The sequence below is a fragment of the Rhipicephalus sanguineus genome, chromosome 7, assembly GCF_013339695.2.
Source record: "Rhipicephalus sanguineus isolate Rsan-2018 chromosome 7, BIME_Rsan_1.4, whole genome shotgun sequence".
Classification (NCBI taxonomy): Eukaryota; Metazoa; Arthropoda; class Arachnida; order Ixodida; family Ixodidae; genus Rhipicephalus; species Rhipicephalus sanguineus.
Window position 1 is genome coordinate 93,755,043 of NC_051182.1, and position 15,616 is coordinate 93,770,658.

General features: G+C 47.0%; 1 protein-coding gene across 1 annotated transcript in view; it reads right to left on the minus strand.

Annotated features, from left to right (window-relative positions):
- Positions 1-8,156, minus strand: part of LOC125759130 (uncharacterized) — a 29,181-nt gene extending 21,025 nt beyond the window's left edge. The window contains exon 1 of the mRNA XM_049417446.1: positions 7,381-8,156. Coding sequence (XP_049273403.1) covers positions 7,381-8,144 — 764 coding nt within the window. The 5' untranslated portion in view covers positions 8,145-8,156. The remainder of the gene's footprint in view (positions 1-7,380) is intronic.
- Between the last annotated feature and the right edge of the window lie 7,460 nt (positions 8,157-15,616).

Here is a 15,616-nt window from a genome sequence, read left to right on the forward strand (position 1 = left end):
TTTGCATAATCGGTAAATGCATTCGTATGTTTCAGATCATTTCACTTTCACATCGGGCTGGCATGGGCACATGGCCTGGTGGTCAAGGAAATCGCACTGGAACAGGGGGACCCGGCCACTCAGACTTATTTATTTCTTTGGCGCGCGCCAGCTTGGGTGAGCGCGTCACATGTCTTTCCTGCGCCGCAAATGCGATTCAATGTACGTCGTATTCTACTATGAGAAGTCAGCAACTACATGCCGAGCCACAGGAGCACGTCGCCGTTGGAGCCAAATCTGCGAGTGGCGCGTCGACATACGCTACCTTAAAAGACCTCCATGCTTGCTCTGGCTAGCTCGCATTTTCGGGTCCATATCTAATTAGCATCAAAGAACCAAAACCACAAATTTCAACGCTAACAATACTTATTCTTGTTTACTTCATAATATTTAAGGGAAAGTTTCTGAATTCGAACTTCAAAGCAAGCATACTCTCTGTTTCATTCTTTTTCTGCAAACAATTTTCGAAATAGGGTGCGTTCAGAAAAGGACCGATTTAGAGGGGTGCAGGATATATATTTACTTTTAAGCCAAATTTTTACATCAAGTAGACAAACGTTTCAATAGAGAAAAGTCAACCTTCGCTTCGCGAAAATAAGCGTGGATTTCTAGGGGAAAAGAAATTGTGTTATGGCGCTAGCACCAAGCAACATTCACTTCCTTGCGGAGCGCCCCAGTTTCGCCGAATGCGGTGGTCCATAACTTGTTTTCTTCTCGAGCGAAGCTAGTATTGACTGATCTGTGAAGCTGGTGATCGTGGTGTTCCAAAAGACCCAGCACCACGGGAAAAAAAAAAACACGTGACGCGCTCACCCAAAACCCGTCGTCATCCACACCTAGGGCACACCAAAGAAATGAAAAATTCTGACAGCTTCACTGACCTGCGTAGCGAAGACTGGTTAAACAGCGGCGCTAGTGGATCGGAGCTGGTGAAGCTGGCGAAACATTGCTATTTCATTGCTTGACTTTGCTCCATAGTAGCTTTGCCACCGTCTGCCTACACGAACGGCCGGTCTTCCTATCGATAGTCACGGAACAATTTTTGTAACACATGTAACGTACAGCTGCTCTATATTGAGATTGAGGCGCGCAGAGTTCACGAAGAGGCGTTTGCACTTCTTGCGCAAGCGGAATGCTGAGAAACACTGTAATAATCTATCTATCTATCTATCTATCTATCTATCTATCTATCTATCTATCTATCTATCTATCTATCTATCTATCTATCTATCTATCTATCTATCTATCTATCTATCTATCTATCTATCTATCTATCTATCTATCTATCTATCTATCTATCTATCTATCTATCTATCTATCCACGCGTAGAGGCACTACCGAGGAAATCGGATTGCACAATAATATGTTCAAAGGGGAAGGTGAAACATATACGACACAATATGTAAGCAGGTTACGGACAGCTCGGTTGCAAATGCTGCGAGCAGCGCTACAGAACACTTCCGCTGTCTACGTAAAGCAAAACACACCGGTGTACGCGAAGAGGATTCCTCTTTCGCTAACTTAGGCTACATATATTTTGTTGCTTCGTCGCAACACGAGGCTCGATTGGCTGCTCTTATTTCCCACGCGACATCGTCTGTTTAGCTTTTGTTGTTCGTTACATCAAAACGACAAAAGCGGCAGACGGAGTCATGAACTCACGAGTCGTCATGAGCCCCCTTTAATTCTGCTGCCATGTTGCCTTGGACCCTTGGACATGCAAGCGGAACATCTCGAGGCAAGCATTGCGTTTGTTTGTTCGTTCGTTTGTTCGTTTGTTTGTTTGTTTGTTTGTTTGTTTGTTTTGCGCTTAGACAATCTCACTCATAGCGTGAAGTTAAAAAAAAGAACAAGAGCAAATAAGGTTTAACAGAAGGGATCGAGAAGAATGTTTTCACTTACGCAGAAAGGAACCATTTCTGGTAACGCGGGTTGTGTCGCCGAAGACGATCGATGATGTTGGACGAGGAAGATCGAAGGGCTCGTACTACTGGATTTCATGTATTTGTTGAGGAAGTGGCAATGGCGGAAACACATATATCAACGGCATCTAAACGACATGAAATGGTAGTATGAATGAAATCGTTGTGCGCACACACACACACACACACACACACACACACACACACACACACACACACACACACACACACACACACACACACACACACACACACACACACACACACACACACACACACACACACTCCCACACACACACACACACACACACACACACACACACACACACACACACACACACACACACACACACACACACACACACACACACACACACACACACACACACACATCAACAGAGACATGTGGCAGTGGTCATACACAGTGTCATTCACATAGATGAGAATAAGGCGCTATTTTCTGCCGCTCTCGTTTAGGTACCGCTCAGCATATGAGTCATGTAGCGATTGACGTACCAGTCGCGCTCAATGTGACTTGCAACACGGGAGCCCGTGGTCTCACGAGTTCAAAGACTGCGCATGGCTTCCACTTGAGCCTATTTCCATAACTAAACGCTGTTCTCTCACTTGGGGATGAACCCAAATATGAAAATCTCATTTAGTTGTTGAAATGAATACAAGTTGAAGCCATGCGGAATCTTTGAACTCATGAGGACACGCGCTCCCGTGTTGCACGTCATATTCAGCGCGACTGTACAGCAATCGTCAATCTAAACGAGAGAAAAATATGAAGCATGCTCAGAACTTTGCGAGATCACGCGAGAAACCCGCGACATACCAATGAAAAGCACACACAAACATAAAATCACACTTCTTGCTAGGCAGGAACGACAACCAGAGTTTTGTTATTACAATTTTTGCCTTAAGAAAGAAAATAATTTTTGAACTTCGCCACTGATGTCTATGGAGAACTTCAATGAGGAAGAGAGAGAGAGAGAGAAATAGATGAAAAGGAAGAGGCAGGGAGGTTAACCTGGTGCGAGCGACCGGTTTGCTACCCTGCACAGGGGTGGGGATATAGGGGTCGGAAAGAGGACAGAGAGAAAGGGAGATAAAATAAAAACAAAACAAAACATGCACACATGCACATACATGCAGGATGTCCTATCACAGCCGTTCTGATAGCCCGGTTGAACGCAGAAAGCGCATTAGCGCCTGCACAGCCTTCTTCTGAGACGTAAAGTCCTGTCGGTGGCGCAGGATTCTTTCTTCTGAAAGAGTTCGGTTGTCCAATTTGTCAAGCGCGTTGCAAAGTGACTGTCTCTGCGAACAGTACTGTGGACAGTCGCACAGAATATGCTTAATTGTTTCATCACTTCCGCAGTGGTCACAAGCTGCGGTGTCGGCCATTCCTATGCGGAACGCGTACGCACAGGTAAATGCGACACCCAACCATAACCTGCACAGAAGGGTAGCGTCACCTCGACGAAGTCCTGGGGGAATTCGAAGGCTGAGTGTTGGGTCTAGGCCATATAGTCGTGCGTGCTGGAAGTGTGGCTCGTTCCACTGCGACATGGTGAGTTGGCGAGCAAGCACGCTGAGCTTCCGTGCAGCGTCAGTTCTGGAGAGCGGTATTAAGAGTTGATTGTTTTCAGTATGGGCGGAACGGGCAGCTTGATCGGCCCGTTCATTGCCGATAATTCCACAGTGACTTGGAAGCCACTGAAAAGTTATTTCGTGCCCTTTCTCAGTTAAATGGTGCGTCTCTTCTGCAATCTCAAATACAAGTTGTTCGTGCGGGCCGCGTCGTAAAGGTGACAGAAGAGACTGCAGTGCCGCCTTGGAGTCGCTGAACATAGTCCATTTTTGTGCCCGTTCATCACTTATGAAATGTAATGCAACACGAAGCGCTGCGAGCTCTGCTGCCGTCGATGTCGTAAGGTGGGAGGTCTTGAATTTGAGTGTTGTGGCTTTGATCGGTATCACAACTGCTGCAGTTGAGCTGTTTGGCAAAACGGAGCCGTCAGTGTATACGTGTACATAGCCTTGGTACTTCTCATATAGCAGAAGTAAAGCGAGCTGTTTAAGGGCAGGTGACGACATATCCGCTTTTTTCCGGATGCCAGGTATTGTTAGGCTGATGTTGGGCTGAGTCAGGCACCACGGAGGAATCGAAGGTCTCGCGGCGGGCATGAAACGTGTTGGTAAAGACTCGCGGTAAGTGGTTACCGTTTGGCAAAAAGATGCGCGTGGTCTGTCTGCTGGTAAAGAGGCTAGGTGGTGGCGGGGAGTCCGAGCCAGATGCCTTATATGTGTCCTGAGTGTTTCAACGTCAATGTGTGTCTTGATGAGATAATCTCCGGCGCTATAGAAGCTCGCTATAGAAGCCGCCGTCGATGCACTAAGAGGCAAGCCTAGACAAATCCGGAGTGCCTGGGCCTGAACACTTTGTAACGTTCGTAGGCTTGTTTTGCTTGCGTTGGTTAATGCAGGCAAGCTGTACCGCAGGAAGCCGAGAAAAAGTACCCTGTACAGCTGTAGCATGGCACTTGGGGACATTCCCCAAGTCTTCCCAGCGAAAAACTTCAACAGATGACAGACGCCAATCAACCGCTTTTTTAGGTACGATACGTGATGGCTCCATGATATGTCTCTGTCAATTATGACACCCAGAAACTTGTGTGATCGAATATACGGTATAGCTTGACCGTTGATTATTACGCTGTAGTTATTCATAGGCTTGCGCGTAAACGCCACGAGAGCGCACTTCTCGGAAGAAATTTCCAAGCCTCTGTTACGGAGGTAATGGGCAGTTTGAGTGGCAGCTCTTTGAATTCTCGCTCGCAACTGTAGGCGTGTTACGGCGGACGTCCAAATGCAGAGATCATCCGCGTACATTGATAGCCTCACTGTGCTTGGCAGGTGCTCAAGGAGGGCAATCAGCGTAAGATTGAACAGCACAGGACTGAGTACGCCGCCCTGAGGGACGCCACGGTAGCTATAATGTGGAGATGTTTGGCCGTCCTCGGTGCTCACAAAAAAGGATCGCATTGAGAGATAGCTACGTATCCAACGTAACATCCGACCGCCTATTCCTACCTCTTCGAGAGCGGTGAGGATGGCTTCATGCGTAACGTTGTCATACGCCCCTTTGACGTCGAGGAACAAAGAAGCGCAGAGACGCTTTCGGCCTTTCTCGTGTTGAACGTAGGTGACCAGGTCGACTACGTTGTCAATTGATGATCGACCACGTCGAAACCCTGCCATGGCATCTGGGTAGGTATTGTTGCACTCCAAGTACCACTCCAGGCGTCCGAGGATCATCCTCTCCATAACTTTGCCTACACAACTGGCCAATGCGATGGGGCGGTAGGATGAGAGCTCCAACGGTGACTTGCCCGGCTTCAGCAGTGGAACCAGGCGACTAGTCTTCCAGCTTGTCGGGAGCGTGCCATCCTGCCAGGATTTGTTGTACAACTCCAGGAGACAAGTTCTCGCGCGTTCGCCCAGATGACACAGGGCTCTGTACGAAATTCCGTCTGGCCCTGGTGCCGACGCGTGTCCACACAAAGCTAGCGCTGCCTTGAGTTCATGGATGGAAAATGGCAAATCCATGCGGGGATCTCGTGGTTGTGGACAGATGCTCGAGGGTAATAGGCTGTTTGGTGCTGTGAGTTGCCCAGATAATCTGGCACAAAATTCTTCTGCCACGTCAATATCTGGTCGCTTTTGAGAGAGAGCTAGCGCCTTGAATGGTGACCGCTGAATGGGTTTTGTGCGCAGACCTCGTACCGTCCTCCACAATAGCGATAAAGGTTTACGAGGGTCAAGGGACTCGCAAAAAACAGTCCAACGTTGCGATTCGAGTTTATCTATGCGGCGCTGAATCTTCTTCTGTAGACGTCGAGCGGTCCGTAAGTCTTCCATTGCCTCCGTGCGTCGGTATCTTCGTTCAGCACGTCGTCGGATTGCTCGAAGTCGCTCTAACTGGATGTCAAATTCCGTTAATTTCGAAGAGCATGTGAGAGTACACGTAGTATCGTGTATCGTGCTCTTGATTATCTCCTCTAAGGCAAGTGAGCTATTCGCTTGACATTGCTCTTCCATGCGAGACTGAAATTTTGTCCAGTCCACTCTTTGAATGCTATTTCGTATCTTAGAAGGGGAGAATCCTTCAATCTTAACATATGTGGGAATGTGGTCACTCCCATGCGTTTCTATGTCCGGGAACCACCCAGCACGCCTGGCGAGGCTTCGTGACACAAACGCCAAGTCAAAACAGCTGCTATACGTTGAACCACGCAGAAATGTTGGACTGCCGTCATTTAGCAAGAATAGTTCATTGTCGGAAGCGAAGGACACCAAATTTCTGCCTTTAGCATTGATCTTGCTACTTCCCCAGAGTGTATGGTGAGCGTTGAAGTCCCCGATGATAACGCACGGGTGGGGAGATGATGACAGGATGCCTTGCAGTCTTTTATCGTCAAATCGACTTGATGGAGATAGGTAGGCGCCCACAACCGTGACGGTAAGCCTCTTCTTCACTGTTACACATATATATTGATTGTCGTCATGAGGTGATACCGGTAGATGAATGTAAGTAAGGTCGCGGCGAATAAACATCAGAACCTTGCTGTTTTCAGCAGTTGTTGAAGACATGAATGGTTCATATCCGGAGAGTCTGATTGCGTTCGGCAAGTTTGGCTCGCAGATGATGATTATGGGAAACATGTTGATGTACACGAACCGACGGAAATCGGCGATGCGTGATCTCAGTCCCCGGGCATTCCACTGGAAAATCACTGCCTTTCGGACCTCTTCCCTGAAAGACAGTGGCGGGTGAGCCATTATCTACTCAAGGGCTGCCAGTACTGGACTCAGAGCGTCCAGTACTTGGAGTGCACTTCTGGCTGATGTTGTATGCATGTTGCTCAACAACACGCGAATGGCATTAATTAAGGGACGCAGAAGAGCTATCACTTGCTGATCTGTATTCGGCAAGTCCTCTGTTGTAGCAGTTTGCTCTGATGAAGGCGGCTTCCGCTGTGGTTCTTCCACACGTCGAGTACGCGTAAGTGGCGGCCATTCTTTGGAAGAGAGAGATCTGCCCATTTGCTCTTTTCCAACGTCTGCGTTTGCCGTGCTGGAAACTGCAGCTGGCGGTCTTCCCGAATTAGTCGACTTACTTCTTGAAGTCGGCGCTGTCCGTCGTGAAGACCTTCGACGGCGACGTCGTCTTCGCCGGACTTTCTCAGCGGCTTCTTTGTGGGTTGAGCTGTCTCGCACCATTTGCTTAAGAATAGAAATCTCTTTCTTTATGCGCGGACAGTCTTTGGAAGAAGCGCTGTGAGCACCTTGACAGTTAGGGCACTTCAGTACGGTTGCGCTACAGTTGTCTTCCGAGTGCGGTTCTGCACACCGAGGGCACACTGCCGAGTTCCTGCAGACACCCTTCACGTGGCCGATCTTTTGGCAGTTGAAGCATTGCATAGGTTTAGGAATAAATGGTCGAACCTGGTGACGAAAGTGGCCAACCTTCACGTAGGAGGGAAGACAGTCACCTTTGAACGTTACCCTCACACACCGTGTATTGCCAAGGCGGCCGACGTTCACAATGACGTTGTCTTGACTCGCTGGTTTTATAAGCACCGGAAGGTCTACGTTAGGGATTTCAGTATCAATGTCGTAAATGACTCCTGCTGTGGTAGCACCATCGGCTGGTATGATGGACTTGACTGTGATGTTTCCCAGTTTCGTTACTTGTTGCAGCGTGCTCAGCGCACTCGGGTTCATCACATCGACTGCCAGGATGTTTCTCCTTGTGTTTAGTCGTACATCTTTGATCTCGTTCGGCACGGTGTTCTCAAGATACAAGGAGAGCGCTTGCCTGTTCAGGACACGTAGACTGTCGGTAGCGTTCTGCGGCACAAACAGGATGGAATGAGGCCATCTCTGAGGCGCTGTTTTCACGGTGGCCGTACTTGAGGCCGAAGATGCGTTGATGATCCTTCGTTTGGCCTTGCGGTACAGGACGGGTTGAAAGCCGTCTTCCGAGGACTCGTCGCCTGATGCGGAGTACAGCTCGGTGTCATCGCTCTCGCTGGATGTGTTTCCTCGCTTCCTCGAAGCAATGCCCGCGGTCGAACCGGAACCGGATGGTGCCTCGTGAGGTTGTACATCCATCACCGCGACGTACGGGGCGATAGACCCCACAAATGCAGCGAAAAGTCCAGAAAAGACAGAGACGAGCAAGATGTGTTCCACAAAGAATCACTTCGTCTTCGTCTTCCTCAATGAGGAAAGCTGCCGTATGACCAAATGGGAAGGTAGCCGTCAATGGGAAACTTCAAATACCTTTTTCTTCCTTACAAGAAAAATTGTAATGGTAAAACTTGCCATATAAGAAGAACTTTTCACTTTCTTTCGATTGAGGTATAAAGCTGATTTTTTATTGGAGTACCACGTGGTGTAAATTGCGACTCTATGTGGACCAAAATGACAATTTTCAGATTTTTTTTATTTTTTCTCCGAAAGTTTAGAAACTTCAGTGGTCTGCATATATTATTAACGCAAAATATGTCTTGCTTAGAGTAAGTATTCATTACTCAGATATTCACGCATAGCGCAAAATGCCTGGAGCAAAATACAGGCTCCAGGCATTTTTGGCAAAATGCCTGGAAGGCGTATATGGCAGAAAAATTAGAGTGATATTATTCAGCTTCGAACGCCTTACGCAAGTACAATTGCTTAATCTGTCAACCAAATTTGGCATTTAAACGAGAAACGATACTCCCAGAATAAATTTCTTGACATACAACAACCATGGGAGCCTTCCGAATTTCCCAGAATGTCGTCTGCAGACGACATTCTGGGAAATACGGAAGGCTCCCACGTGACCAAATTTTTTTTCTCTCAGAAATATTCTAGCAATTCACTGTTTTCGATGCAATAGATCAGCGCATTCATTTTTTCGAATACATTTGAGATGCTCGTCAAAATGGCTGGGACGTTTGGCATGGAATGACCCAAGCCGAATTGTCGCCTGCCCTTACGCGCGCGGACGGAGTCGCTGAATTCTTAACGCGATGCGCGCGCGCCACACAGCTGTTATTGCCTGTTGTATGAACGCCTTGTGCGGAGCTTGGCTTGTACGAGAGGTCGCAGTGGGACTCCGCAAAAGCGACGGCAAGTTTCGCGCGACGGACCAGCGGCGACTGAAAAACGCGCCTCAAAGGCGGCGACCTTTTCGCCGAGCAGCTTTCGTCGCTCACTGCGGCGATGCCTTGGCGGCGACAGATCGCTCTGCCCGCTGAGGCTGTTGACTCGGAAACCCCGCGGGAGAAATGCGTCGAGTGTGCGCGTGCTTGAAAGAGAGAGAGAGAGAGAGAGAGAGTGAGGTTGGTGTAGCGGAGACGTGTCCTTCACGATGCGCGTCCGTCGTCGCAACGCAGGAGTTTTACTGCACTGCGCGGCTTTGTCCGGAAAAGGGGCGTGCCCTGCGCTGACGATCTTGCGACAGTCGAGAGATCCAAACGCTACACATCTCTCTCTTAACCCTGCCTTTCTAAAGCGAAGCTCTTATAACTCACAGATTTCGGCGTCGTGCGCGAAATACCCGGCGCCGTCGAGTGTGCAGAAATGCGCTCCTCAAAGGTGCGCTGGTCACATAGGTACTTATATGTGCCGTTGTCGAATAATTGATGCGCTCCCGACCGTTGGCTTGTTGGTGATCCAGCGCTTCTGATACAGCAATCTGTTTTTTTATCGCGGTGAATTGTCATTTGACGTTGACACATTTGATTGTTGCCCGGATATGAACGCGTGACCGTCGTTGTTGCCTGCAGCAACTGAAGTGTTGCGCTGCTGAGCACGTGGGCGAAGATCCAATGCCCGGCATGGAGGAAGGAAGCAGTTGGGAGGGATCATTACGCACTGCGACAGAAAGAAAGAAAGAAAGAAAGAAAGAAAGAAAGAAAGAAAGAAAGAAAGAAAGAAAGAAAGAAAGAAAGAAAGAAAGAAAGAAAGAAAGAAAGAAAGAAAGAAAGAAACACGCATGCCAAGCTTCGTTTACCCCCATTTTCCCGATAGGGCAAGGGCTCCAAAATTTTTTTCTCAAAAATGGTGAAATCTACCTTGTCGCTTTAGCCGTCTTGCCGTACGAACATTATGCTTGCGAGAGCACATTGTATGCGCGCACCGGTTTTCATAATGGGCAAACGGCTTGAGAATGGAACGGACGATCAATAATACCGTTGTGTCTCATCGTCGTTCGTTCCCCCTCGCCGTTCTTCTCTAGATGAATATAAGCAATTGCCCTTCCCTAACGTGACGTCAGTGCGTCGACGTCACGTACTTCTCCTGTCGCGTATTCCAGCGTGTGGACGTTGCGCTGCACAAATATAAACATTGCGTAACGTTTATACATAACGTTGATGTAAGACTGAGATAACATGAATCAACAACTCGCTTAATCAGCTGTACTCTAAAATAACGTGGACGTCGTGAACTGAGGTGTGAAAAAATATGCCTTGGGATGCATGCCTTTACACACTCCGCTGCTTTTCGCTCTTTGGAGTCATTTGGTGAATTATCCTCGAAAGTTGCTATTGTTTTATCAGTGAAGTTGTTTAAGCCGGAGGTCAGGCCGTTCGGTGAGCGCAGAAAAACCTCGCCGAACGATGACGTCACCATGCGTCGCCTAGCAACGCGTTGGAGTAAGGAAAGGAGGAGGACAGGAGAAGGGAAGTGGAGAGGCGGCCGAGAAGAAATAAATAAAACGAAATTAAACTCCTTGGCGAGGCGGGATTCGAACCCTGGTACCCGCGGTTCGAAGGCGAGCGTCGTAAGCACTCGGCTATCCAGGCGCGCTACCACAACAAGCATTTGGAACGGGGTGCCTGCATGCACCCTGTCTGGTGCCTGTTCGCAGGTTCGGTCCCTGCCGGCGGCAAGTTATCTTTTCGTCCACTTTACTTTCTTCACATTTACATCATAATTACTGCAAATAACATCGCCTATGCTTTCTTTGGCATTTAGTTCTCATTAATGTTGTGTCTAGCAAAGAAGAAATGAGCCCTTAAAAATCCCCCTTCTTTCATTCATTCATAGCGAGGGTCTCGTTATGGCAGACTAGATGCCTTCAGGTAGTGTGCTTCAGATAGCACGAAATAAAACACAGTAAACACTTTCCTGTTAACCTGAAACACTATAATAATGACCTGTATTAATGTTTTAAAATTAATTCAAATAAGTTGTTAGCTACCTCCATAAAAAATAAATAAGTGAACAATTAAAATTGCAATTTTGTATATGTATATCTGTAAACGTTTTTTGTATTGATCCAAACTAGCTTGATGCTAAGGATCCAGATGTTTTTTCATGTATTTATCGATCGATGTATCTTTTGGCAAATAAAATTCAGTAACTGTTGGGGTTTAACGTCCCAAAACCAGGATATATTTGTGAGGGACGACGCAGTGTGGGGCTCCGGAAGTTTCGACCACCTGGGGTTCTTTAACGTGCACCTAAATCTAAGTACACGGGCCTCGAGCATTATCGCCTCAATCGAAAGTGCGGTCGCCGCGGCCGGGATTCGATCCCGCGACCTTCGGGTCAGCAGTCGAGCACCATTACCACTAAGCCACCGAGGCGGGTAACCTCTAAGTCCAAAACTCAGCACCGTCACGACAATACAATTTGTTTTATGCCTTTATTTCCTCAGAGCTATTCTTCTTACGTGACAGAGAGACGAACACACAGTTTTATCGTTGATTTGCATAGACATCATTGCGTATTTAATACTTAAAATTTCTAGACTACGTCGACCAGAATTTTCTTTTAATTAGCCCGCCCAATTTATAACAAAAAAGGTTACTATATGCTACGAATTAAAACAAATGTCACGTTCGCAACTCTGTCATCGAGAACCGAAATATGACATCACTGTTTTGAAACTGCACCCATTAGTATACTTGAGGTGGACACCGCTCTGGTATAAATCACTAATTATAAGCAGTAGGCTGTTTTTAGTTAACTGAATCAGGAGGCATGCTGTCAAAAAATAGATATAAGTGCTTGATTTGCGAACAATAACTACAGTCTTTGTAGAAAATGCGTTAACCAGTCATCGTCTAGTGCAATATTGCCCTTATCCGCAATTTTTCCCGGAGTCCTCCACAACTCAGTCAGTTTTAAATACAACAGACCCAATTTTGCTAAAACACGGGAAAGGAAGGGAAAGGGGGGGGGGGAGTATTTAAAGTAATTTGTCGAAACCTTCGTGTTCCTTGCGTAATTTGACGCGCTCCGGCTTATTATGGGACCTTATTTTTTGACCATGTTTATCTGTTGTTCGGCCTTTTAGGAATATCTTTTATGTCTATCTTTTAGGGATAATATGCAAACAAAATTGTATCTCGGCGCGAGACGAAGGCACGTGCGCGCCTGCAGGTACGCTTTATTTCTGTTGGGTGAGCGGCTAGAGTTCTTGGCTCAGGTCGTTGATTACGACCAGTAAAAGCAGCACTGACTGCATGAGAAGCGTTTGCAAGACTCATTTGCCACGTTTAGAACACACGTAATAAGCGAGGGCTCGCAAATAAGCGACCTTTAAGAGCACAGACGTCAGAATAAGCGCTTTCGTCCTTGTTTTGCGAAGCCATTCTTTCACCAGTGCGCCGTAAAGGACTACGACCTAACGTCCTAACGTGGCACTCTCACATCGAAGCAACAGTGGAAGGGGGAGGGGGTAATAGGATCAAACACCCGCCTTGGAGACATGCGGAGATGAGGTGCTCGTAATAATAATTTCTGGTGTTTTACGTGCCGAAACAACGAAATGATTTTGCCGAAACAATGAAATTAGTTGTAGGCTGCGGAAATTCGACCGTCTCTGTTCTTTAACGCGCAATGACATCGCATAGTACACGGGCCTCTAGCATTTTGTCTCAATCTAAGTGTGACTGCAGCGGCTGGCGTCGAACCCGCGACCTGCGGGTCAGCAGCCGAGCACCGTAAGCACTGTATCACCGCGGCGGACAGTGCTCGTAGTTAACGGGTTCGTATTTAACCTTTCAATTTCACATGCGTATCAGGCCCGTAGCCAGGGGGGGGGGGGCTAGGGGCCCGCCCTTCCCCTGAAATTTGGGGAAGTAGGTGTTTTAACCAAAAATAAATATTCAAATAGGTGTTTTTCTCCAAATAGTCAAGGCGTTTAGTAAGTGCCCCCCCCCCCCCCCCCCCCCCCCCGAAAAAAAAATTCCTGGCTACGGGCCTGATGTGTATATTTAGACGCACACATACAAACGCATGCACGAACATACAGAAAGTATGGTAGAACTCCCCATCCCCCCCCCGGAAAAAAAAGTTCTGGCAACGCTACTGTACGTCGCGTAAGGGTGCTTGTGCAGAAGCTCCACCTCCACAGCTTTCCCTTCAATGCAAAGAAAAATTGTCCGCGAGTGTAGCGGTGGTCCTCATGACGGCAGCGTTGTGAGACGCCTAGCAACGTGCCTGCCAGGGTGCTGTTTCTTCAGCGCAGCATCAGCTACCTCGCTTGTTGCACCACTGGAACTGCTGGTGTGAGGGCGACCACCCCCTGCAAAGCGGAGTAGATGGAGGCCTACTTCGCAGTTCTGCATAAACCTCATTTTCTCCAGCCAACATGTCTTAACGCGCGCGAGGCTAAACTTTGCTATCGCCTTTGTCTCTTCAGGCGGAATTCCCGCTCTTTTTAGTTAAGCTACTTTTGCCTTCTTTCCAGGGATTGGCCTACCTGCCACCCCGGGCGCGTTGGTCAGTGCGACTCTGCGGATGTGTTTGTAGACAGAGAAAAGAGAGAGAGAGAGATAAAGGTTAAGTGAAAGGCGGGGAGGATAACCAGAGGGTAAATATACGATTCGCTACACTGCACTGGGGAAGGGGTAAGGGGGACAGAAAGGTGAGAAAGAAAAGAATGAGAGAAAAGGTAATGGAAAATACGCACACACAGAAAGGTTTAATGGACCACTAAGAGAATATATCAAAATAACAGAGGTGAACACGTAAACAATTCGTGGTAGTGACGTCACAAGGGTCGAGAAAACAGAATTTCCCGAAGCGACAACAGAAATGGACACCCCATATAAAGGTCAATATTTCACACAAACCAAACATCAAAGACAATCCAGAGGGAAACAGCCACGCGCACAAATACGAGCTTCAAGGGCAGCCCAAATAACATTAATAATAAAAAAAGTCAGTCGGGGACGCAAACAACTGTACAACGACAAGCGATGGACAACGACAAGCGATGCTTCTTAATGATAAGAAATAGCGTTGAGCAACAGCGAAAAAAGTATTCTCCAAGAACCGCTAGATCGCTGATCAAATACGTACTGGCAAACGGACACGAAGCCGCAACAGCGGATGGTACTTATACATGGCCGCATGTGACATTCTACGCAACAAAACTACAGTACCACGCCTTTTATAATATCACAAATGCTCCATCACGCAGGAACAGGTGATCCTGTGACATGTTAACGTGCATAAAGACCCACTGAGAACATACACCTAAAAAAATCTTTACAAAGTTGATACGTCTACATGAATGATTGAAGCGTACTCTAGTGTTTCATTTACGCACCGCGGATAAGATGCACCGCAGAGCGAAATGCGCTAAGCGTTGTGAGGCGCTGAAATATGTAGAAAAAGCTTGCAAACTGCTCAGATACCTGGATTCGATTAGTGTAGTACGTTCCTTGTACGCTATGATATAATATTTCCGGGGTTTTACGTCCCAAAACCACGATATCATTATGAGGGACATAATAGTGGTGGCTCCGGAAATTTTCACCATCTGGTGTTCTTTAACGTGCAGCTACTAAATCTAAGTACACGGGCCTCTAGCATTTCGCCTGTATAGAAATGTGGCCGCTACGGCCGGGATTCGATCCCGCGACCTTCGGGTCAGCAGTCGAGCACCGTGACCACTACAACACCGTGGCGGGTGTTCCTTGTACGCTGACCGACGAAATAGTTCTAGCAAACGCATTCCGTTTTGCGCATCAGAAAAGTTTATTCTTAGATCCGGGTACAATAACGTCGAATCAGAGTTACCTCTAAAACAATGGAACTTACCAAGTGTAGAACTGTATAGAGATAGATAGATAGATAGATAGATAGATAGCTAAGATAGATAGATAGATAGATAGATAGATAGATAGATAGATAGATAGATAGATAGATAGATAGATAGATAGATAGATAGATAGATAGATAGATAGATAGATAGATAGATAGATAGATAGATAGATAGATAGATAGATAGATAGATAGATAGATAGATAGATAGATAGATAGATAGATAGATAGATAGATAGATAGATATATAGATAGATAGATAGATAGATAGATGATTTTTGTTCCTATTTTTTATCCTAACAACAATGTGGAAAGGGGGAAAGGGTAGCCGTCACCAAGCAATGGTGACAACAACTCCTTCATTTATTTTTTATTTCAGTAAAACATATCCACCTGTTAATTTATAGCGTAATGCCCGGGCCTAATATTCGCTGAATTATTTCGTTTATTTACTTTTTCGTCGATTTCCATGTGCCAGAGGGTGTTGTGCCCGCTCTTGGCGAATCCCTCAGAATCCGTCTTGCTCGGTATTT